Source organism: Leguminivora glycinivorella, chromosome 2, assembly GCF_023078275.1.
Source record: "Leguminivora glycinivorella isolate SPB_JAAS2020 chromosome 2, LegGlyc_1.1, whole genome shotgun sequence".
Classification (NCBI taxonomy): domain Eukaryota; kingdom Metazoa; phylum Arthropoda; class Insecta; order Lepidoptera; family Tortricidae; genus Leguminivora; species Leguminivora glycinivorella.
Genome location: NC_062972.1, coordinates 21,478,309 through 21,505,314, shown reverse-complemented (window position 1 = coordinate 21,505,314; position 27,006 = coordinate 21,478,309). Strand labels below are relative to the sequence as shown.

Genomic DNA, 27,006 nt, shown 5'->3' with positions numbered 1-27,006 from the left:
ATCGTCGAAAATTACATTATAAATTGAAAATAATAAAATGAATAATTTCTCCCGATAAGGATCGTCATTTACAAATATAGAAATACACAAAACACAATAAAATTAAGAAATGAAATAAAATCCGTAGTCAGTGTAATCAAATGCATGCTATCACAAATTCAATTCCATGTACTCATTTACAGAGTATAGAGGGTTATCTAACAAAAGGTTTCTCAATTTGCGCTTAAATGCTTCGTCATAAATGGCTCATTCCTAAGATCGGCAGGTAAGTGTTCGTAGTAAGTAGGGCCGATGACACGCGGGTTCTTGAAAGTGCCATGCGACGGGGGACTGTTCTCAGACGGCCTGTAGCTCGAAGCTGTTTGCCCGGACAGGCAACGCGAGCAAATTGAGATATGTTTTGAGGGCTTATGAGGGCAGTATTCTCTTTAAATAATATGACATGTTCATATTTTGTATAACTACTCGTAATTTTATCTTTGTTCACATTACTGTTTTGTCGGTTTAATGTGCAGAAATAATATAAAAGAAATATAACATATTGCAGGAGAGTGCAATAGGGACAGGTAGGTATCAGCCGGCCAAGCCGAAAATTGTTGACGCTAAACGCCAATCGAAACTCAATCTGGCTCTGTCGCGCAAATTTATACGGAAAGTCATTATCATGATAGTTAGTTATTTAAGTTTCATGGCGTATAAGCTCTACTGTAATGTTATGTTAACGTATCGACAAATGAAATAAATAAATAATCAAGTTACGATAGTTTTAAAATCAATTGGCATTTAAGCCATTTATGGAAATTTCTGCATTATACACTAAAAACTATATCAAGAAAAAAATCTTACATAGAATCTAGTTACAAAAATTCATGAAAATCACTTGTGAATTGTGACCTGTAGAGAAGAACATCCGGACATACAAAAAGCAAATCGAGTTAAAACGCGGTCGCTGCGGTCAATGAGAATTTATAATCCCTTATGTTCATTTTTTGCACTTATCGTAACCTACTTTACAAATAAATGTGTCCACGGCCGGCAGAAAATTCCACTTAGCCGCTTATTATAGGTTATTCGTATCAAATATGTATGTAGGTACCTATACATCGTCGCAGCTTTGATTAGTCTAAGTAAGGTATCCTTCCATAAATTATTTATTTAAACACAACTCGCATATAACAAAGTGGGAAATTTTACCAGCTGTGGACACAAAATAATACCAATATCCACTTCACCATCACCAGTCATTCATGTTGTATAAGACCACCACATTTTTTATATTGTCGTTATTATAAGGATAATGCCATTTTTGCCACTGCTTGAAGATTGTCCGATAGTAATTGAGTTCTGAAACAAAATAAGTTTACTACCGTCATTAATTTAAAAAAAAAACCCATATTTTCTATTTTTAAACTGGTTCTACTTCTTCAGTCGTTCCCTCAATGCTGAGGATTGTGACGTCATTCCATTATGTTGAGGACTAGGCCCCTTCATTAGGCATCTGTTCCTGAACTGGTTAGCTTATATTCAGATTCAGATTCAGATTGAGTGCTCCGGTGTCTGAGGACCGTGACGTCATTTCATTCTGTTGAGGACTAGGCCCCTTCATAGGCATCTGTTCCTAAACTGGTTAGGTTAGGTTAGGTTATTGTAAGACATACCTTCCATTGCTAACACCATTCGTGAGCTTGAACATGTAGCTAGGCACAGTCTCCGGGTGCATGAACCGAGCGTGGAACAGAGTTCCCTGGCAGAAGCAATACATTATCTCTGCTAGGGGGATGTTGCTCGGCAGTATTTTCTTCTCGTAGAGAACCGTTGAGTACAACTGAGGAGAATACATCGGTAATTATTAATTAAAGTCAAAATTATATGATTCACGCATGTCATTCTTATTTTATTACTCAGGACTATTAATAACTTGTACCTATGCAGGAAGGAGGATCCGCGTACAAGAAAACTATATGAAAAAAATAATTACGACACACGAAAGGTTTATAAAATAAAAAAATCTTTTAGTGAGTGGGCAACCAATATAAAAGTAGAAGTGATGGAAAATAGTATGCTTTTATTCTTGTTTCTATGAAATTCCTGTCTCAGGGTTGTAGGTTTGATTATGGTATATATAAGTATCTGCGTGTAAACTCGAGACATAACAGCTTTCAAAGTTTTTTTTATCATGAAAACAAGGTTCTTTAGTTTGAGTTCTTTGCGTAGTGTTTTTACACATATTTGCAAAGGCTTGAATATGTGCAGCACATACACGATTATTATCCTATTTATCTCACCTTTAATGCTGCTGTGATTGATGCAGTCGCGAACCCCAAGGTCGGACTGAATAGGAACGACAGCCCAGCCAAGTATCCAGCCGGCAGCGCGTACAACGCCGAGTCTACGCCTCGTTTACGGCACAGGTAGCATATCACAGCCTGTAATACAATATATAGTTTAATATTCAATATTGGTCATTTTTACTCTTGAAATAAAAAACGTTACTATGTGTCCTGAAACACACCATGATAACTAGTAAAATAACGAAATGAAGGCATTAAAGCATGCATGCAAGTAGTCTCGTAGATTTATCTAGACGAAAAGATTTAGGAGAAATAGATCTAACGATTAGAATTTTTACTAGTAGTGAAGAATTTAAGCTAACTTGCATTCCTGATACCATTTTTTATGCCAAACTTCACCTTTAAATACATAGTAACAAATCGTACTCTGTAAATACCGATATATGAACCGAAGAAAAGGCCCATTTTGAAGTGCTTGCGCTGAACCGAAGCGAAGGCTCTCCCTGGGGATCCGAGTCTGGGCAGGATGACTCTCGCGAGGGTTAAAGCTGATCCTACAGCGAAGTACGAGGCAGCACCCTGAAATAATATAAAATTAAAATTTTGAAAAAACCCCCGACCGCGACATAGTGAACCGATTTTCATGAAACATGGCTAAGAACACTCCCGACTAACTCAGCTTTCAAATAAAAAAAACTAAATCGAAATCGATTCATCCGTTCGGCAGCTACGATGCCACAGACAGACACACACACACAGATAGACAGACAAACAGACAGACAGACAGACAGACGGACAGACAGACAGACACGTCAAACTTATAACACCCCGTCGTTTTTGCGTCGGGGGTTAAAAATAGTCACTTTTGAATAGTCGTATTCTTCAAGCAATTGAAATTAAATGGAATAGAATAGAAAACATTTATTTAACGCTACATCAAAGTAAGTACAAATAAAACAAAAGACATGCAAACAAAAAACATAAACGTTAAAATAGGACTCCACCTCAGCATATTGCCACGGCCATAATATTAGGAGTTCCTACATAGGACACCACCAAGGAGGTAAAGTACCTACTTGCACCAAGTTTTTATAATTTTTATAAGTAGGTGTTAACGCCTCGTCTTTGTTCGGGCATCTTCGGGAGCCGTCGCCGGCGCAACGCATGGTGCGGGGCGCGGTGAAGTGGGGGCGATACTTCAATTCGCTCAGCAATCTTGCGACGGACGGCCGCGCCCGTCCGCTTAAAATCAGTGATATTCAACACCTATGTATCACACTTAATCAATTATACGTGCATGTACTGGACTACGAGTGTCATTTAGCTCACCTCATCCACGACCCCAAGATATTCTGTCCACCCCTACATGCGTGGACATGTGGCGACCGTGAAATATCTTCGAATCTAAATCAAACGGTCATGAGGCGACTGTTGGAGTTCGTGCGACTGTAATGGCGGCGGTCAAGAAATAACGGACATCGAGAACAAAGAGATGGGAATTACTGCTGTGGCGCTTTGGATTCTACAACACTACAAGTTGGAAAGAACATCGAAAGTCAATGCCGATATAAAGTAAGCCCGTTCCTTTTGTTCCCTAATTTTATAAAACTTCCATTTGCTATAATTAGTGTTAGCCTACTCGCAAACGTCAGGTTATGTATCTAGCTTTATGCGTACTAGCCAATTTGCACTATACTTTTAGCACTTAATTATTTTTGCTTGGTTTCCGTACAGATCAATGCATTTAAAATTGCAAAAGAAGTTGTTTACTTTCGGTAATTAGCTCAATAATGCTTGCCGGGTTTTTTTTTGTGCACCGTTATTTTAATCTTATCGCTTGCCATAAATGATTTCTATATAAATCAATAAGTTGCACGTCTCACCTAAGTTTTATTCAGTAACAATAAGCTAGTAATTATAATTTTAAAGTTCGACAATTTAAATAAATCTTTGTAAGCGTACATTGTACCGTTAAAAATACATACCTACCGTTACTTTCTTTGTTCTATGCCACGCTTGCTACTTCTATGCAATATTTTCGTTTTTCCTTCTTTCTTCTGCATAAAAATTAATACGTTTATTTGCTTCGACGCATTAAAAATATATTTTAGTTGTTTAGACCAGTTAAACTTGCATTTAAAAAGCAATTGCAATATAGGTTCAAAGTTCATTGAGGTGAATTCCTATGGTTCAAAGTCCGTTGTGGTAAATTCCAGTGTACTCGTCGCTGCGCGCTGTGACTGGGGGCCTGTTGCTAAGCGGTTTCTGGGCTGTTCGCGAGTACGAGCGCCGCGGAGCCGGGTTCGCCTGACGCGGTCGGTGCTGCTGGCGGGTTCGGCGGCAGCGGGTGCTGGATTGACGGCTGGATCGTGTTACTGGTTTGATTGCACCATTTTATTTACTTAGCTCATTGTTTATTTTAAAAAATGACTGAGGAATTAATTAAAAAATTAAATAGAAGGCGCGGTGGGCTTAAAAGTCAATTGACGGTTTTTAAAGACTTTGTAAAAACTATACAAGGGTCCGAGCTCTCGTCTTTAGTAGTAAAGGAGCTGAGTTTGCGATTAGATGGACTTCGTAAAATAATGGTTGATTATGATGCCGTACAAGTTCAACTTGAAGATATTTGCTCTAATTTAGATGAACAAATAGCAGAACGGACCCAGACCGAAAGTCTTTTTTATTCACAAATTGCGTTAGCGCAGGATATAATTGATACGTTTTCGGCCAAAAATGGTGGCGGTAATGACTCAACTAAATTTAGTTCTTGTGATGAAAAACATGCGTCAGTTCGTCTACCAGTAATAAATTTGCCGACGTTCGATGGAACTTACACACGTTGGTTGGAGTTTAAGGATTTATTTGAGTCATTAATCAATAATAACGAATCAATTGCGCCGATAAATAAATTCCACTATTTACGGAATTCATTGCAAGGAAGTGCTAGTTTAGTAATAAGGTCAATTGATTTTTCTGCCAGCGGATACGAGCTTGCGTGGAACACATTGTGTGAAAGATATAATAATAAAAATATTTTAATAAATAATCATTTGAGCGCGATCATAAATATTAATCCTATACAAAAGGAATCGTTTAAATCTTTAAGGTATTTAATAGATACTGTATCTAAAAATTTAAATTCTTTGGATACGTTAGGTATTTCAACTCAGGGTTGGGACCCATTAGTAATATTTTTGGTCTCGGCGAAGTTAGATCCCAAAACAAATGGAAAGTGGGAGGAGTATAAAGGCAGTTTTTCACGCCTACCCTCAGGCGAATTAAATAAAAATTCTTCTGAACTACCTACTTTAGAACATTTTAAGGAGTTTTTGCGTAATCGGGCTAATGTTTTAGAAACGATGTTTTGCAGTCGGTCAAATGAAATTAAACCTGTTTTTAAGGAAAACAAGAATACTAAGTCTTTTGTTGCAGCTGGCGAGGGACCACGAATTAATTCGTGTTTAGTATGTGGGCAGAACCACCATGTTTACCAGTGCTCCAAGTTTAAATCTATGAGTCTGGAGGACAGGCTCGTGGAGGTGTCAAAACATAAACTTTGTAACAATTGTCTTCGAGCGGGACATGATGGTTCTCAATGCACTTTAAAGGGTTCCTGTCGTAATTGTAAGAAAAAACACAATTCACTTTTACACTGTGAAAGTGTCAGTAATAATAATAATAAGGTTGCAACTACCGACACTGCAAAACGTATAAACTCTTCCGTTAACATGTCAACTGCAGATGATGACGAGTCGGGTCAAGTTATGTTGTGCACGGCTCAGGTCGAAGTATATTGTCCTAAGAGTAATACTACTCATCTCGCTCGCGCGCTCTTAGACAATGCTAGTCAGTCGTCTTTCATCTCTGAGAGTTTTAAGAAAAAGTTAAATCTACCCACAAATAAAATTGAACCATTTGATATCACTGGGATCAATAAACAAAAAACGGAGATATCCGAACGTATCCAACTAAAGGTTAGGTCTCGCGTTAATTCGTATGAATTAGATGCTAATTGTTGGGTGATCCCCACAATTGCGGATGATCTTCCCTATGTAGCAATTGATGTTGAAAAATTGGATTTGCCCCATGTTGAGTTAGCCGATCCGTTGTTCTATAAACCGGATGAGGTCGACATTTTGTTGTCAGGGGACAAATTTTTCAAGGTTCTTAAACCTGATCAAGTAGAGTTAGGAGAAGGAAAACCCATCCTACAAGATAGTAAGTTCGGATGGTTAGTAGCTGGTCGCACGGACGAAAGCTACAACCGATGCAATGTTTATTGTCATTTAGCCACTACAAGGCGCAAGACGTCACTACAAGATGTCGATGATTCTCTGAAGCGTTTTTGGGAGGTGGAAAATTTGCCTTCCGATTGTAAGTCTTTATCTATTGATGAAGAGTTTTGTGAAACTCATTATGTTGAAAATACAGTTCGTTTACCTGATGGTCGATTCTCTGTACAGATGCCATTCAAAGAAAAACCCGAGGATGCTCTCGGAAACTCATATCCTATAGCTATGAGACGTTTTTTAAACTTAGAAAAGAAGTTAGATAAAAATCCCATCGTCAAAAATCAATATCGCGATTTTTTGCAAGAATATGCCGATTTGGGACATATGACTGAAGTGGGACGGCCAAGTTTCGGGTGCTATTTGCCCCACCACTGTGTTATTCGTGAGCAAAAAGAAACTACCAAGCTTCGTGTCGTTTACGACGCTTCAGCTCTGACAAGCTCTGGCAAGAGTCTGAATTGCATTCAGGCTATAGGTCCGGTTGTGCAAAGTGACCTATTTTCAATTCTTTTGCGTTTCCGTACTAATAGGTTCGTTCTGACAGCTGACATAGAGAAGATGTACAGGCAGGTCTCCCTCAGCGAACAACAGCGCCACCTGCAGCTCATTTTGTGGAGAGACCAGGCTGATCAGCCTGTCAAGATTTTTCAGCTCAACACTGTTACGTATGGGATGGCTTCGGCACCTTTTGTCACCACAAGGTGTCTCAAGCAACTAGCTCTTGAATGTCAGGATGAAGTCACGTCTAATGTTATCAAAAATGATTTTTACATTGATGACCTCAACACAGGGTCGTCAACGGTAGAAGAGTTGAAATATATTTACGAAAATGTTGTCAAGGTCCTAAATTCTGCATGCTTTCCCCTGCGCAAGTTTCGCACAAATTGTCCACAACTTTTAGAAGATCAGTCAGGGTCTACAAATTGCCTTGACTTTAATAATGATGCTTCCGTTTTAGGCCTAAAATGGTCCCCTCAGGCGGATACGTTGCATTTTCCTATAGACTTTGCACCGCCAAATAAAATAACAAAACGAACAATCATATCTACAACTTGCAAATTGTTCGACCCATTGGGTCTTCTTTGTTGTTGTATTATAAAACCTAAGATTCTTCTTCAGAATTTATGGGCTGCTAAATTGGACTGGGATACTCCAGTGCCTTTGGAATTTGAAAAAAGGTGGTTGAAGTTTGTCAACAATTTGGATCATTTGTCAAATATAAATGTTAGTAGACATGTTCTTTCCGATTTACCTAATACTGAGCGCACAGAAATTCATTGTTTTGCTGATGCGTCCCAAGAGGCTTATGGAGCTTGTGTTTATTTGCGGTCGGTTGATAGCAATAATCATGTCACAGTTCGATTGCTTTGCGCAAAGGCCCGAGTGGCCCCAAGTGGAAAAATTTTAAGCATTCCAAGGCTCGAGCTGTGTGCCAGTTTGTTGGGCGCTCAATTGTGCACGAAAGTAGCTCAGTCTATAAAAACTAAAATTGATAAATATGTTATGTGGACCGATAGTATGGTCGTTCTCGGTTGGCTTAAATCGCAGTCTAAAACTCTGCAAACTTTCGTACGCAATCGAGTAAATAAAATTAATGAGTTGACTCAAGGTCACGAGTGGAGACACGTACCTACGGATTCAAATCCGGCAGACCTAGCATCGCGGGGTGTTGATCCGCAGCATCTGCCGTCTTTGTCTTTCTGGTGGGAAGGTCCTTCGTTTCTGAAGAAGGATTCTGTGGAGTGGCCTTCTATGCCTCAAGCTCCTTCAGACTTGCCTGAAGTCAAGGCGTTATTAACAACTGTCAGAGACGAAACCTCAAGTTTTGGTGATCCCGTCGTATCATTCGATCGACATTCGAGTTATGTACGTTTAAAAAGGATTTATGCGTACGTTTTCCGTTTTATAAATAACTGTAAGACATCAAAAACTAAACTTAAGGGACCTTTATCAGTTCAGGAGCTTAAAGACTCACTGGCATTTTTAGTTAAAAAATGTCAAGCGCAGTCGTTTCAGAAAGACATCCAAAATTTGAGCCAGGGTAAACCACTTCATAACCGAAGTAGAATTTTATCTCTTAACCCTTTCGTAGATCCCAGTGGTATTTTACGTGTAGGAGGGAGAATAAGCAAATCAAACTATCATTTTAATAAAAAACATCCAATTGTGTTAGATGCTAAGCATCATTTTACAAAACTTCTTATGAGGTACGAGCACTTGCGTCTATATCACTCAGGTGCTCAGTTGATTTTGTCTTCACTGCGGGAAGAGTTCTGGCCAGTAGGTGGTAGGAATTTAGCTCGGAGTATATCTCAAAAGTGCGTTGATTGTGTTAGGCAACGAGGTAAAACAATTCAGCCTATAATGGGTGACCTACCGAGTGTAAGAGTAGAATCAAGTTCCGCTTTCCATTCTACTGGGATTGACTTTGCCGGTCCCTTCATGATAGCTAATAAGAAAGGACGCGGTAGCCGTAATACTAAAGCCTACCTTTGCGTTTTTGTCTGTCTCGCTTCCAAGGCGATTCACCTCGAGGTAGTAAGCGACTTATCCACTGAGGCTTTCATACTGTGTCTACGCAGGTTCGTTTCGCGTCGGGGCAAGCCCGAGTTTATTTACTGCGACAACGGTAAAAATTTTGTAGGCGCGCACAATGAGCTGGGTAGAGTTTTACGGTCCAGCTGTCATCCAGTTTCGGATTACGCGGCTAACGAATCCATTAATTTTAAATTCATTCCCGCGTACGCGCCAAATTTCGGTGGCATATGGGAGGCCGGCGTCCGCGCAGCTAAGTTTCATTTAAAACGTATTGCGGGCAACGCGAACCTGACGTTTGAAGAGTTGACTACTCTTTTTGTGCAAATAGAGGCTATCCTCAACTCCAGACCAATCACTCCTCTCTCGTCAGACCCCAACGACATGAATCCCCTTACCCCAGGGCATTTTTTAATCTCTCGGCCATTGACTTCTTCTGTGCCTTCTCTACCCGTCACGGGAAATCCAGCTACCAGATACAAGCGCATCGAGCTACTCCGGCAGCAATTTTGGGAGAGATGGCGTCGTGAATTCATGGCTGAACTTCAACAGCGCGTGAAATGGAAAACCAATCAGCGAGGAATCCAGCTTGGTGATCTCGTGCTTTTAAAAGAAGACAACCTGATGCCGCTACAATGGCGCATGGGGCGTGTCATTCATCTCTACAAGGGCCCTGATGGTGTTTGTCGGGTCGCTGATATACAAACAGAAAAAGGTCTAATCAAAAGGGCCGTAAACAAGATGTGTCTTCTGCCAACTGATCCTGAACCCAATGACGAGGGAAATAATTCAAAGGATGATCAGACCGATCCCTAAAAATCAGTCTTCAGCAGCTGATCTCTTGAAAGCAGCATGCTTTCAACGCCGCGGAGGATGTTAACGCCTCGTCTTTGTTCGGGCATCTTCGGGAGCCGTCGCCGGCGCAACGCATGGTGCGGGGCGCGGTGAAGTGGGGGCGATACTTCAATTCGCTCAGCAATCTTGCGACGGACGGCCGCGCCCGTCCGCTTAAAATCAGTGATATTCAACACCTATGTATCACACTTAATCAATTATACGTGCATGTACTGGACTACGAGTGTCATTTAGCTCACCTCATCCACGACCCCAAGATATTCTGTCCACCCCTACATGCGTGGACAGTAGGTAAATATATGATATGATTTAGAAGTAAAGTAAGTAATAATTTAAATACAAACATATTAAATATTAGCAGTCTGTTAATTGAACAACTCAGAAGTAGCTAAAAATGTAATACCTACTTATATCAAAATCTAGTCCATAGCTGGAAAGTACCTATACGACTTGTATCCTAATCCATTTAATTTAAATATCTCTTTTCTAAGAAATTTCACATAATCCTATTAAAAAAATTAATATTTTTTTTTTATTTAGAAAAAAATGATTTTTTTTTAAGGAAAATGTAATAAATAATACCATTCCGGTGCCCTTGCCCTTACACATCTCCGAAGTTGTATGAGTATTGTGTTTTTAATTCTATTTGTACAAAATGTACTTACATACATACAACATACATACAATCACGCCTGCATCCTATAAAGGGGTAGGCAGAACACATGAAACTACTAAAGCTTCAGTGCCACTCTTGGCAAATAAGGGGTTGAAAGAAAACGAAACTGTGACATTGCAGTGACAGGTTGCCAGCCTCTCGCCTACGCCACAATTTAACCCATATCCCACAGTCGCCTTCTACGACACCCACGGGAAGAAAGGGGGTGGTGAAATTCTTAACCCGTCACCACACAGGCTTACCTTAAAATGTACTTACCTTTAAGATATATCGCAAACACGGCCCTTTGTGTGGACAGGGAGTGTCATCATCATTTGTTTTCTGTTTCACCTTTTCTGGCGTAAATAACCTGGAACGCAATAAAAAAGTATGATTGTCTCTTACCATATTTATGGCCAGTGGAACTTAAATCGATTTTTGAATTTGGAATGCACGAATTCGCCGTTCGATAGTCTGTGGAAAACGACGTAATGCTATATATGAAAAAAAGGACGGCTAGTAATCATAAAACTAGTGATAATGACCACTCGTTTTCGATTCTGTTAGCAGAATTTAAACCGCTGGTGGTGGAGATATTATTGAACGAATTTCACGAAATCGAATGGCCGCGATTCAAAAATCGCCCCCCTGACCGATTACTGAAGCAGACCCCTCTAATACATTATAAGCAAATACTTATCATTGTTTTTTTAGACTTCTATTCATATATAACTTAATAATTTATTTAAGACGTTTTATGTCCATAATTTATTACTGAGGTCAAAGCTATCTATTGCATTCGAATATACATCTACATATCTTAAAGTTTATTATCATGCCGTATCATGCCACGCTTTGTAAACAAAATATTCATATTCATATTCATATTTCTTTATTGCATCCATGGTGTTATAAGATGTTACAAAGTAGGTGTGCTCATGGACCCTATTAGGGCGTGGCAATATATTTATATGCTATAACTACATTTACATTAAACATTAACACTACACATTTTACTATGTAAAAACAAAAACTTAAGTATTAACGCTTCATATAAATAAATAAACAAACTTAAAATCGGCTTATTTGTGTGGGGTTCTGTGCACATTTTAGTTTTGTGTATAATTTTGGATTTTTCTTTTTTTAAACATTGAATTATTTGCAAATTTTCGTATTTCCAGTTTAATGGGAAGTTCTCTATTAGATTTGATTTCTTTGAGATGGCGGTATAATATTATATGTATTTGTTCCTAAGTCATGGATGTTTTCTATGTATATAAGTATGTATATCGTCGCTTTGCACGCATAGTACAAGCTTTGCTTAGTTTGGGACAGTTTGAACCGTGTAAGGTGTCCCCAATATTTATTTATTTATTTATATGGCTTTTGCGGCATAAACGGCCCTAAGTATATTTTTTTGTTGAGATTTCTACTCGATGTCCAGACAGATGTTCAGATTGACAGACAGACAGATGGACAACAAAGTGATCGTATAAGGGTTCTGTTTTTTTTTTCTTTTGTGGTACGGTACCCTAAAATTAACCATTTAAGACATATCCTGTATGAGTAATGATGTCAACAAGATTACGCTTAACTGTTATTCCTATGAATGATAGAAGATAACGTTAACGCCGGCTTATCTTTGTCAAACGCTCGAAAAAATTCATAAACTTGGCCGTGAGTAAACTTCGAAGTAGTGGGTGTTGTATGAGTCATTGCTTTATGCCATGTTGCTCAAAATGGGAACAAAATGTGTTATTTAATATTTTGACACTTTCAGTCTATCGACGAAAACGTGCCGTGTGTATGGTTTCCGTACATAGTTATAGACGACCCATCGTTCTCCCTTTATTCTGATTATCTTGTTCATCATATAAAATTAAAATATGTTGATAGGTAGTTTGTATAATATGGGCATTTTCAAAAATTGGGACCCAAAATGAGTGTAAGTTGTAAACAAAAATTAACTCGATGTCAGTTTTGTTACGACAGTTAAGCATAAAATTTCAATAAAAATATTGCTTTTGTGTTAATTACATAAACTATAAGCAATCATCTACATTTAGAACATCAAAAAAGTTGGTTTTTAGACAAATTTTATTCTTAACGCACAACTGACATCGAGATAATTTTTGTTAACAACTGTCATTAATTTTGGGTCCAATTTCTGAAAATGCCCATATATCATCACTACTTTGAAAAAATCTCGTATCTCACGCTGCTCCTCAAAGTTAAAACGCAGTAAGTCTATATGCATTCCATACAATACTAACTACAATTTTCTTTTCATTGACAGACGAAGATACAAGTTTTTTAAAAAGTAGTGACGATATGCCGATGCACTTTAGTTGTGTTTGTCTACCATTTCCTATTTTCCTCTCTCAGTCATTCTAAGGTTAGCTGGAAGAGATTCCTTAACGGGATAAGCTCGCCTTTGTGCATATAACCATTATGATTTTTCACTGTACTTGTAATTTGTTCAGTGCAAGTATTTACTACTACTACTACTACTAGAATTAGATGGAAAGGGCTATCCACAATTAGCCGTGTGCAATGTTTCACGTTGCTACGTCTATAAAGGTATCTTAAAGAGAGCATTTAGAACTAAAACATCTGCTAACCAAAATAGTGGTGTCCGTTCCTTTTTATCTCCCTCCAAACGCATGAGGTAGAAAAGGACAGCGCTTCCCAGCATGAACATGATTGTTTGCTTCGATTTAGTCATTGATAAGTAACCAGCTCGTTCCATAGTCGTGATCCAGTATTCCATCATCTGAAAATATAAATAAACCATACTCTATTATTTCTATTTTACATTTACAATTTGTCGCTCTTTTATCTTGTATTAAGAATCATATCTAATGTGGCTACAACATGTAATTAAAATCAAAACAACAACTGAATTGATATTAAATAATTATATCAATTGTGTCGATTAACTTCAAAACTGGGTAAATCCATTCTGCTATAAGGTTGATTATTTTTCAGATCATATTTTATGTTTTATATATTCAACCTTAAAGCAGAATGGATTTACCCAGGTTTGAAGTTAAGCGACACAATTATGGATTTTATATAACAAACACACATATACCTATACCCCAACATTTTTTTATGTTAAAGACTTACCAAGCTGGTAAATAAATTGATTACCAGACCTCTTCTGCTTGGAGGTTCAACGTATATAAATATACCATTTATTGTACTAGGTATAAGGAATAGCGAATAATAGTAGAATTTATTTCCCAACATCCGTCTGAAATAAGAAATTAAATGCAACTTGGAACTATAGTGTCCTGCGTGCGTAGCCGAATGCACAAACGCTCACGAAACGAAACGCTCGTAGATATCTATCTCTATCGCTCTTGCGTATTGGCGCGACAGAGCCAGACTAACTTTTGGCGGCGTTTCGTTTTCGTTTCGCGTCGCAGAAATGCCATTCGGCTACGGCACCTGGCCAAAGAACCAGTGAAGAAAGGGTGAAATGTGTTTAAGCAGAATAAAGAAAACTGGGCAGTGAAAAACATGGATGGATTTATGTTTACATACTGTTGAAAAGTTTGTTACATACCTAATACAGACTTTTGTGATAAGAATTTGGTATCACGATATACATATCTGATGTCAAGTCTTCTAGGTTACACAGCAACTAAGTTCAAAGCACAGACCAACCCCTATAGACATCCATTACAAGACGACTCGCGGTCACCAGCCTCAGTTGTATTTGCCATGATAATATAAGCGCGGGCGCTCGCCGTGCCCGATCCCGATCAGTAACGACCAAGTAACCGACCCGAAAGCAGCTCGTGTTTTTCGCAATAAAAAAACTGAAAAAGGGTATTTTGATGCCTTAAAGATGTCCACCTGTAGTGTGAAATGGTGTGGAAAGGTAACAAGAAGTTCAAATTTAAATAAGTCATATTTATAATTTATTCAGAGCCGGCATAGGTCAACTTACACTGGCCACTTACGCGACAGTAGAGGGACAGTCATACTTCTGTTCCTTTTCATCTGGCGCGACTGCCTGCCGTCCTTGAAACGACCAATCGCAGCGCGCTAAACACATTCCCCTCCCGCTCCTCGCGCCCCAAGCACTGGTGATTGTAGCACGCACAAAATTTACAAGATTGGCACTCTATAGGAGGTTCTCTGTGGTTCAAAGTCAACTAAGGAAAGGTATAAAGTCAAATATTACCAGGGCCGGCTCACTACGCAATTCTATCGCCGCGCTACAAGTACATGTCGTGTCGGCGGCCGCGAGTTCGCGGCCCATTCAGTGGTGACGACCTTCGCGAGGTGCAATAAAATTCAATGTTGGCTGCTCGCGTGCTGTTCGTTTGTTAATGTAGGTAAGAATTTAGAATGGTGGCATTTTGTGAACATTAAAGGAGTGAGCCTTCTGTACTTGTACTATTATATATTCTGTGATATTACCTTAAAATGCATCCAAAAGTGCAACAAGTAGCGCAGATAGCTCCCCCGAGGATAACGGACCTGGCGTAATACTCCCCCATTTTGAACCACTCCTCTTTTTTCTTCAATTTTTTACCTCGCATAACAATTTGCGCCTGAAAATTTTTAGTTAGTTCATATATAGACTAGAAAGAAAAGATCACTCTTTTCTTTCTAATCTAATGGTGTAAATGAATCTATAACTTTATTATACATTTTTCAAATTTGTATGATATAAATGTTGACTAGTTAATTCATATTCATTTATTTCTAATAATATGAAGGAGCGGAGATGAACGTCAAACAGATAATTATGCCCGTTACAAAAAGGTCTGTGGTAAATAACGTATCGCGACGACGCTTATTTTTAGATACCTATATAGCTGAAACCTGATTCGAATTGCAAATCACGTCAAAGATTTGCTCTACACACGAATGACAATATTTTTTGTGTGTTGATTTGAAGAAATGATACTTTTTACTCTGACCTATCCGATATCGTATTTAAATTTAATTTTTGACGTATTATTAATTAAACTAAACATGTGATTGGCACGAAATTATGTCACCGCGACATAGACTCCACGTCCTTATGTCCTAAGTTAGAAGAAATAAATGTGATGTATGCTGTCGCGCTAATCATGTGTTAGCCCTGATGTATAAATATAAATTAATAGTTTGATAATACTTACTACATAAATTATTGAGTAAAACTTGGCACTCCCTATAAATGAATGGATGTACGTATGGGGCATAGACTTTATACAGCTCTCATGCCAGGGATGGAGTAAAACATGACAGTCTAAATTCTGGCACGCCTGCGCGAACAACGGTTTGCTTATTTCCACCATTTTGTTCTTTTGCGTACTATATCTTCAAAGACATAATACCTGAAAATAATAATACAAAATATGGTCAATGTCAAATTATTTATAAATACATTTTAAAGGTTGATGAAATACCAGTTTTGAAGTCTGTATTCTTAAAAATATTTCTTAAAGTTATTGTACTTATAAGTACTTAGGTATTCTTGTAGAAGTACCTAGTAGAGTTTTTTTATATTTACTAACTTTGCTTTTAATAATGTTTTAAAATTGTTAATACCAATTCACATTTTATTTACAATGTAAGTATTTTTTTTATGTTTTCTGAGTTTAAAAGAGATGAAGTAACATATGAATGTGTGTTAAATTTATATTTTGAATAAGTTACTGCAGCGTAGATAGTGTAGATACGCATACTTTAAATATCTAATCAAGATAGGATGCTATTCGCAATCAACCTTGGAGATCGTTTCAATTCCATTTGCAAGAATTGATTTACGAGTAGCTATGTATCTGTATATCTTAATATACCAATTAATAGCTGTTGCATCGCGCACATCCGTTTACACTCTTGTGGTCTTACTGCTAGAGTGTTATATCGAGATACACTGTATGATTGTAGGAGTACAATGGACGCACTTAGATACTAGAGGACACGAAGCTATACCAGCCAGCCTAGCTGACATGACAATCGTTGACGCTAAACGCCGATCGAAACGCAGTCTGGCTTTGTCGTTCCAATACGGAACAGCGATAGAGGTGCGCTAGCTACGATAACGATATTATCGTCAGCGTGCATTTGGCTACGTACTCAGTTGTGGCAATTTGCTTGCAAGGAAATCAAATAAATTGAAGCAAAACGTTGCGTGGGTTCGCTTAGTTACTACTAGCTTTATAATTCCTGGAGTTTACTATAAAAACGAGACGACTATGAACGTAGACAATAACGGTGATATCGGGTACTTAAAGTTATTTTTTTGGGTTCCGTAATGAGTGGGAATAAAATGTGAGTGTGCACGGAAAAACGTCCCACTTTGTCGATTGCTATAAAGCCGCTTTTCAGTTTATTTATATCAAGACACAAGTAAATCTGTCCTTAATGGTAACCGACAAAGTGGGACGTTTTACTAAACACACTCACAAATATTGCAATATGAGTAGGTTCAAATTTAATAATTCAAATTCAAAAATAAACAGCAAGTATTTTTAGGCAACCTAAATATTTATAAGCCAGTGTCAAAAATGAACTCTTTGGGTTGAAATACAGTCAATTTCAACAATTATACCTATACATCCGATCCATACAGTACAGAGATCGAAAATATTGACTCTTATATGTTTATTACTTATACTTACCCTAGTTCTAAGGGTTGAATATTGGTAATAAGACTAAATTAAAAATCGCGTGGGCAGTGACACGAATGTGTGCACTAAGTGTACATCTTTTTATTTGTGTTCTATCACTACCTGTGAGTTCCTGTAATTGGCGCTTTGTTTTTTTATGTTTGTTGTATGATCTGTGTAAATAACTGTTGGTACTCCTTAAATAAATAATAAATGTGTTTTGAGTCTCACGGAAGATTTATAACTAAATAATATGTCAATTACAACTAGGGAACAAATCAAATTATTTTGTTGAATATTTTTTGATTTTTTTTTTTTCAAGTAGTCACACAACTAAGTATATATAAATTATAAATTGAAATAGATATCATACACGAAAGAAAAATACACCCCCCGCCGCCGCCGGGCGTGTGGTCCAGTGGTAAAGACGTAAGCCGCGTAAGCTGAAGACCCGGGTTCGATTCCCGGCTCGGCCACCAGTGGCCCTTGCCGTTTTTTCTTTCGTGTATGATATCTATTTCAATTTATAATATGTCAATAATTATTTTAGATTTTTTGATTAAATTTCAATAATGCCTAATTATAATAGATAGTGAATAATTTAAGTATTGATTTTCTTATATTCTACAATTTTTGTCATTACGTATTAAAAAAAAGCAGATCTCTTTACTTCGAACTCCTTTCTCAAAGATACAGCCTAACGTGAATAGCTAAACAATAAGTAAACATTCCTCAGTAGTAATAGGTATTAGGTAGAAATGCTTCGATAATTTAATTCTTACATTGAACTGTAAATGATTTGTAATCGTCCACGTTATCAAGCCGATAACCACCTTATCTCTATCACTGTAGAGTGTAAATACATTGAAATCGATTTGGTATGGCATCCGTGATGAGCTACAAGGTGTCGGCTTGAGGTCTAAGGTCATGAATATTGTACCTCACTAAGTTATACTTGGTAATAGCATTACACCTAGGGTTACAAAACGAATTTCCATCTACGTCAGACTTAGGCCTGATGTCTAAACGTCGTGCAAACTCGCATGCGATTTTAGTTACATTGCGGGCTGTTGAGGTTACATACAATTTTGAACAGCCATCAATTACCGCAATGTAATAAAACTTGTATGCGAGTTCTCGTACCGTCTAAATGGGCAATTAACAACTCGTCATAATATGTGAGTGTGTTTAGTAAAACGTCCCACTCTGTCGGTTACCATTAAGGCGAGATTTACTTGTATCTTTATATGAATAAACTGACAAAGCGGTTTTATAGCAATCGACAAAGTGGGACGTTTTCCCGTTCACACACATATTTGGATAACAATAACTCTACAAAGGATACAGAAAACGTCATGTACAAAACGTAAAACAATGAAAATTTGTCTCGTTTACTTAGTTAAATATAAAATTACTGAAACAGTGTAAATAAATCAGTAATAGTAGGTATATGGTGTACATACCTACTTGCTGCAACTTGCATTTACTTTCTTAGAGTCATGTATTTAAAAATAAAGTGAAAGTAGGCGGTATATTTTTGTTCCTTGATACCAGATATTTTTTGAATGTATTTTGTACATATTATACAATTAGAATAAATCTGTTATGATCAATATGTTATTCCACTGAAGCTTTTTTTGCATTGCAAGGGCATAAACAAAAGAACATACATAATTGATCAGGATTATTAGATACGTATATATGATCGAGTGTTTTAAGGTGCTCAAAACAATATCCCACACTTACATACAAGAGAATGTGATCCTATATTAATACAAAGAACATAAAAGTAAACACAATTTAAAACAAGATCGAGCCTTAGTTACAATAACAGCCACAGATTGTAATCCAGCGATTAATTAACCATCAGAAGTAGCGGGAACGAAACCTGCCAAGCGGCTAAATGGATTAAACAATCTAATTTGGGCGCAACCACGTTTGTTTGATTTCCATTAAACGTCTGTAATTTCTATATACAAATTTTAATGCAAACAACTAAAGGGCTCTCGATATTATACACCATGGCCCTCGAAAAATCTAACATTTTAACCAACGATTCAGGAGCCCAGTTACATTAAATAATGTTGGGTATGTAACATACAATCCCTAAACTCACAATCAAAAGAAAATGTTGATATAACATTAGTTATTCGTCCTGTTGTCATGAATACGTGTTCAAAAGCTTTAAGGTATTTCAGGTTCACGTTGTATAAAGAGGGCGGGTATAAAATGTTCAAAGTAAATTTTGTTTACTTGATAAAGTTGGAAGACGCTGAGATACAATGTTTAATAGTAGATTGTTAACCAAGGGATACAATGAAGCACTCTACATTATCTTGCAAACACGAGGAAAGTAAGATACACGTGCAAAAATCTAAATATAAACAAACTACTGTAGTAGGGATTTTTTGAGGGAAATTTTAAGTAATTAACATTTTTAGTTAAGTTTTTTTCTGCGAAGCGCTGGTGGCCTAGCGGTAAGAGCGTGCGACTTTCGATCCGGAGGTCGCAAGTTCGAACCCCGGCTCGTACAAATGAGTGTTTCGGAACTTATGTGCGAAATGTCATTTGATATTTGCTAGTCGCTTTTCGGTGAAGGAAAACCGGACTAATTCCAATAAGGCCTAAGGCCCCTTCGGGTTGGAAAGTCAGATGGCAGTCGCTTTCGTAAAACTAGTGCCTACGCCAAATCTTGGATTAGCTGTCAGAGCGGACCCCAGGCTCCTATGAGCCGTGGCAAATGCCAGGATAACGCAAGGAGGATGATGACGATGAGTAAAGTTTTTTTTATGAAATAGGTAGTTAAACATTAAAAAAAAATTATTTACTCCAAACCCAACATTAAAGTTGCTGTCGTTGATTATTTTTACTTTTATAAGATTAGTGCTTGGATACCTTGGGTAGGACATACTTGCATGTTTAAATTACATACTTTTTTATCACTGTATGAAATACAAAATAAGTGGTTCAACATAAATGGTGGAGGGTAGAATAATTTTCTGCCAACAAACTGCTGTGCAGTTTGGCAGATAAGTAGGTACAAACCTTTTTTGTAATATTTCTTTGTTTATAACGAAAAAAAAAAATATATATATATATATATATATATATTATTACTAGCTTACGCCCGCGGCTTCGCTCGCGTTAAGTTCAAAAATAACGGAATGCTCCATACAAACTTCCATCCCCCATTTTAGGGAAGTGTGGGGTTCGAAAAAGACAAAAAGTAGCCTATGTCACTCTCCATCCCTTCAACTATCTCCACTTAAAAAATCATGACAATTCGTCGCTCCGTTTTGCCGTGAAAGACGGACAAACAAACAGACACACACGCTTTCCCATTTATAATATTAGTGTGGAACATGGATAAACGAAATTAGTATAAGACATTTTAAAACCAAACTTTTAACAAAATCTTGCAAAACAAAGAACGTACTTGGAGAGTTCAATGCTTAGTGAAAAACAAAAAACGTATTATTTTCTACATTTTTTAAAAAACTTCAACCGTCAACGTTCAGAACATGAGAAATTAAAATATATTTTTAATTACCTAATGTTCTCAATCTTATATTGAAAAAAATTGTAAATAATTTTTTTATGTAAATTAAATTTTCGTTATTTGGATTATCCCAGAGTGGTAAAAAAAACAAACTTACAAACGTTATTACTCGAGTACAAAACATTTTTTTAATTTAGAACAAATTTTGAAAATAATACAAATAGACCAAGAGATTCATCAGAACAAATACTACAAGTTCAAAAACAATTACAATTTGCGTTTCACTTACGATTTCAGACTAGACAATGAATTATCAAAGGGATCAATATCGAACAGACTGTGAACTCGTCTGAATGCATGCTTAGAAGAATAGTTCTGACGAGAAAAACTCTGTCTTTATAATGGAAGTTTGATAATTTCGATGTCAAGACTTATTTGTATTATATTAATCAGTGAAGATCATTGTGTGCTTTACAAGATTGTAAATGCAAAGATGTGCGCAATAACGAGTTACTATTTCTGATTTTTGACGAATGGATAGGCACGACCTACTTCTGACTTTTAACAACGCCATTCCCATTCCATCGACATTATACTCCCATTCAATATTTTAATTTGTGGCATACTTTCCTCCCAGTTCTTTATCATTTCATGATATAGTCTAAATCGTATCATAAGCCTTACATATCATATAATAAATACTGAATAGACAAATAAGTGACTCGGGGTACTACAGGGCAAGGTCTTTCATCGCCCAAAAACTATGGCGGTGCACAGGGGCAACTCCGCCAGCATCCTGGGTTCACTTCCAGAAACCGGTTCTTTTGTTGTTTTTTTTTTATATTTGTTTTTGTTCTGTAACAATTATTTTTTTTATTTCCATTATTATATACATGTGTAAAAGAAAAATTGTAATAAACACTTACTTCAAAAATTTGTTTTTAAAATAACCTGCACTGTAGCCAACACGCAGCTTATCATAACTTTCAGTACGGATAGATCACGTTTGAACTGATGCCTTGATTGACGTAAATATCGATACTAAAGGACAATGGGCATTGTCTTGAATTAAGAAAAAATATATGCAATATTCATTTATTATTCATATTTCATGCAAAATACATTTTATATCAGTAGGTATCTAGGTATCGTTAAACGTCTAGTACTCGTAGGTGTTTTGTTTAGAACGGGTCATTGAATGGATTGATAGGTATGGTCCCATAATAAAAGTGGTATACTTTAGTGGATTACTATAATGTATAAGTACTAACCATATTTTCAATCTTAGTAATTTAGAAATGATTAGTAAGAAGAGACTGTAGACAAGTAGGTACTTAACTAGTATTATATATGACCTAGGGCTATTTAGATAAAGGTACAGATTATCTGGGTTGAACAACTCGTAATCACGATGTTGAACAGAATTCGAATTTTAGGTACTTGTTATTTAAGTACGATCTTTTGACGAATAACTAATTTTAGTAATTTCGATAATAACTGCCACTTATCTTTGAAATAAATTTGAAAGCATAGCATATTTTCACAAAAGTTTTTGATCATGATATGCGACCATTATCCACAGTAGATTTTCAAATGATGCGACTTGACATTTGTAAAACGGTTCGAATACGGTCCCTGATTTTAAATTTTAAAATATTTAAACTACATTAATGAGATAAATTCTAATTTATCGAGCGAATTTAATTCAAATAAAGTATTGGTATATTTTATACGTACCTACAACAAATCTTAATAAATCGTCTTTGTTAATCAATCGAAGGAGAACCGCACTGAACAAAATAATAACAAAACTGAGAATACAATCGAAGACCGCACAAGTTTGTTTAATAAATGCAAAGTCACAAATTAACATAACTCCATACTATTTTGCTAAATAATTTTGCTGTATTTCTTTTTTTTATTATTAAACTGCGCGCATTGTTGTAAAGTGCGCTCGCGCTTGGGCATGCGCGCGAGTCGCGAGTAGAACTAGCTACTACGGCACTACAATTAGATTTGTAGCGTTATCTCGCTCGCGACTGCAGGAAAACACGGTCAAAGTTTGAAAGAGGGAAGGAAAGTCTGATAAGCAATAGATGGTAGGTTTACAATTCATTTTATGATCGAATTGTGGGATGTATGAACATTAGTCATAGTGGGTGCGCCTTAATGTACTCTCCATCCATTTAACTGTTCTACTCGTAATGGTGCTCCCACACTTGGCTGTTATAAATGTTATATAACAGCCAGTGTGTGACCACCATAAATTGGATAATAATTTAAATACATATTTTGCACTAACGATAAAATAACTTGTAAGTATTTAGTTATCTATGAGTTAAAGTCCAGTGTTCATTGTGCAGTCATGTTTGTAAATAAGTACATATACAAAATACCTAAACGGATGTTTTACTTCCACAAGCATGATTGAAACAAGCATCGTACGTTGGTACGTACCAGACATTTAAAAATATGAACCTTACAAAATAAATTAAGTGCACATCTATTATGCGTTTCGAATACCGAACTAATACGTACCTACATACCTATTCTACATAATGGTTCCGTTGCTTAAGATAAGTCCTTGTATTCACGTAATTTTAAATGTCTGTTAATTATTGTTCTTACTCCACACAATGCCCGCTAATAGCCCTAAGTAACCTACTTTGGCAGACCAATTAGTGTTTTATACTCATACATACATACAATCACGCCTGTATCCCATAAAGGGGTAGGCAGAACACATGAAACTACTAAAGCTTCAGTGCCACTCTTGGCAAATAAGGGGTTGAAAGAAAACGAAACTGTGACATTGCAGTGACAGGTTGCCAGCCTCTCGCCTACGCCACAATTTAACCCATATCCCATAGTCGCCTTCTACGACACCCACGGGAAGAAAGGGTGGTGAAATTCTTAACCCGTCACCACACAGGCATTAGTGTTTTATTTATGTTACGGGTTACGGACAAACCGGGCAGTTGACCGATATGACATTCAATTCAAGCCAATTCATTTCACAGAAATTGCAAAGCGTCCGTTTGAGGTAACGGTGACCGAAGAGCTGGCAACTTCCTCGCACAACGTATCAGCATTGCGATACAGCGAGGAAATGACGCCAGTATCCTTGGTACAATGCCTCAAGGGGCTATATTAGACATTAGCTAGGTTTTAAGTTTAGTCTTAGTTTCTTATATTATAATGATGTAAAATGAAGAAGAGGTGGATGGCCTGTGTGGACTGTGTGAGACATGATATGGAACTAAAACGAGTTAATGATGAGATGACGAGTGACAGAGATGTATGGAAGAGAAAGACATGCTGCGCCGACCCAAGTGACTGGGATAAGGGCAAGAGAATGATGTAAAATACCTCACGTACATAAATAATCTAAAAAACACAAAAAGCTTTTTTTGAATTTCTATAACCGGCAATACTTAAGGAGGTTTTATATAGCTGGTACTGAACACAAAACCAGGAAATTTCCACATTATCTACACATACACATTGGAACACAAAAATATCTTACATTTCGGTAAAATATGGAGACCACGCCCGAAGAAAGGGAAAATTGAACGATATTTCGATATTTGATGTTTCATTTTTTTTACATAGATAGCCAGCCCATAATATCCACAAAATATTGCCAGTTAGTATAGTTTAAAACGCTCGATCGCTTAATAGTACATTACTACGGAGGCCGGGACAAAGGACCTCAGACCTATCCGGCCTCGCTTCGCTCGGCCGTCTATATGTCTTCGGCCGGCAACCCCATTTCCCGCCGAGGTATGTATAGTGCTTTTCTCAAACATGGTATGAAATAAATAAAGTCTACTGAAAATAGTAACTTTGGATGGCTGTATCTCCTAAACGGTGCGTCGTAGCGCAAAAATAATCGAATTTTCGTTCCCTTTTGGTACACCGTATACGTTTATAAAAAAACAAAAAGTTAAAAAAAAATAAAAAAAAACGAAAAATTTTTTTTTGTATGAAAGCGCACCCAAAATCAAATATTGTCTAGGGCCCGTACCAGTTGCAGATGGCACGTCTATAAAGCCCCTTATAGTTTTTTTTTAATTGGCTAAATACCTGGATGTTATGTCACAATTATCTGTGTTTGGAAATTAAAAAAGAAGACTTTGCCGGCCTTGGCCTGCAAGGTTTGTATGAAATTCCATTATCTATCAATCGTCCTAACCGCACCTGCAACGTCATACTTCGCTGCCAATTATAAGGCACATAACATCAATATTTCATACAATGTTTGAGAAAAAACTTTTTGACCTGTGAAACAATTTGATATTATGGAATTCATATGAAATAAATGCAATGACCTGTTAAATTACCTATCTATACTATAATTGTGTTCAAATATTATTCTGCAGGCCAACATTTACTAGATTACTTGCTCATTAAAATGGATGATATTAACGTACGGCTTAAATCTACTTAGCTATTATTCGAAAATGAACTGTATTCTCAGAAAGGTATTATTATTTTAATCAAATTACCTACAGCGATATAGGAATAACAATAATTTTTAAGAAAAAAACACCGCCTTCCTTTGGGGTTTTGGTGATAAATACTTTCAAATGTTGGATTATGTTATCAATTCGTCTGTATAATTTTTATTTTCTGAACCAATTTTGAAATTTGGATGACGTTACGTTCTGACCATCATCAGCAGTTCCACTGCACCAAATGTCTTTGTTCTGGACGTAAGTGTAAGCTGTTCTTATAAAAATACCAAAAATACCAAAGTCACTATAAGTGTGCCGTTCAGATTTGAGGAGTTCCATTCTGACCATTATCAGGAGTTCCACTGCACCAAATGTCACTGTTCCGTACGTAAATGCATGCTGTTCCTTTAAAAACACAAAAATCACCATAATATGTATGCCTTTCAGATTTGGGGAGTTCCCTCGATTTCTCCAGGATCCCATCATCAGAACTGGGTTCTGAGAAAAATGGGACCAATCTGTATGCATATACATTCAACTAAAAAAAGAAAAATTCAAAATCGGTGCAGTAACGACGGAGATATCGAGGAACAAACATTAAAAAAAAAACAGACGAATTGAGAACCCCTTCCTTTGAGATTTGGATATTGTAACATTGTTTTATACTTACCTGAATAATAGGCTACTACTCATTTCGAATTTGGCACAATAAGTTATTGTATTCTGTAGTATTTGACATAAAAAATCATGTTACAATATACGTACCGAAATAAACCAAAACAAGATTACAACACAACGACCAAAATACAACTATCTACATTATTTGACATTAAGATAAATCAGTTCGATAGGCTAGATAATTGTTTATCTGAATTAGATAAGGACTAATTAATGCTTTGACTGATTACGGGTTAATTATTATAATATCTACTGCGTCCGTGTGCCGTGAAATCGGATTACAAAGGTACTTTGCTGCATGATTACGGATAGGAGAGAGAAGCTGCATTCATGCATTGCATAGTGACGAGTGGCTAGAATATGTGGCTTTCTTTGTAACAGGCTTCCATCTCAGGGCATATAATACTGGACAGTGAATAAACCGCCGGCGGACGTGTCGAAGTTAGCTCATTGAGCATACAGTTTGCGATGCGAGCGTGCGTGATCGATCACACAACTCACTTGTCGTTTGCATTCACACAGACGATAGGACCTTTAAACCTTCAAGAAAAGAGCGCATCTTAAAGGCCGGCAACGCACCTCCAACACTTCCGGTGTTTCGGGTGTCCATGGGCGGCAGTGGTCGCTTACCATCAGGCGACCTGTTTGGTCGTTTACCTCCTGTCCCATAAAAAAAACACGGAGATGGAAATGACACGCCGTGTATTGCACTATTGCACAATAGGAGCGTCCATCTATACCTAAGCGTGATGTGCGTTTTGTGTGTTGAAGAACTTGCGACAGGCGTATTTAGATACAAATCGCCCTGCATGTCTATATGCTTCTATGGTCCTTACGGCCCAGCCACGACATTGGTCTAAGCGCGACAGCGGTGAGCGGCAGCCATACGTGCGAATGAAGAGTCCCATCGCTGTCTCGCTCCAATGTATTGCCGCCGCTCATTGCGGTCGCGCTTAGACCAATGTCGTGTCTGAGCCGTTATGCTTCCCCTCCCTATTGCTCTTCTGAAGTGGCGCGATGGAGCCAGAATACGTTTCGATCGCCACGTATCGTCAACGATTGTCACTTTTGGCTAGGCCGGCTGTTGGGATTTTAGATAAAACGTTTAGTTCATAAGAAGCGGT

General features: G+C 37.3%; 1 protein-coding gene across 3 annotated transcripts; it reads right to left on the bottom strand.

Annotated features, from left to right (window-relative positions):
- Window positions 1–247: 247 nt before the first annotated feature.
- Window positions 248–25,988, bottom strand: LOC125237540 (transmembrane protein 135-like). Of its 3 annotated transcripts, none has more exons than XM_048144682.1 (10): window positions 25,970–25,988; window positions 15,773–15,970; window positions 15,063–15,196; window positions 13,758–13,884; window positions 13,250–13,401; window positions 10,908–10,998; window positions 2,718–2,870; window positions 2,286–2,426; window positions 1,659–1,825; window positions 248–1,344 (listed from the first exon to the last, which is right to left on the bottom strand). In XM_048144682.1, exons 2-10 carry the CDS (start codon window positions 15,929–15,931, stop codon window positions 1,287–1,289), a joined length of 1,182 nt encoding a protein of 393 aa, XP_048000639.1. In that variant the 5' UTR covers window positions 15,932–15,970; window positions 25,970–25,988; the 3' UTR covers window positions 248–1,286. The 3 variants fall into 3 exon arrangements, with proteins under 3 accessions (XP_048000639.1, XP_048000625.1, XP_048000631.1); XM_048144668.1 differs by lacking the exon at window positions 25,970–25,988 and adding an exon at window positions 22,485–22,741; XM_048144674.1 differs by lacking the exon at window positions 25,970–25,988 and adding an exon at window positions 21,674–21,749.
- Between the last annotated feature and the right edge of the window lie 1,018 nt (window positions 25,989–27,006).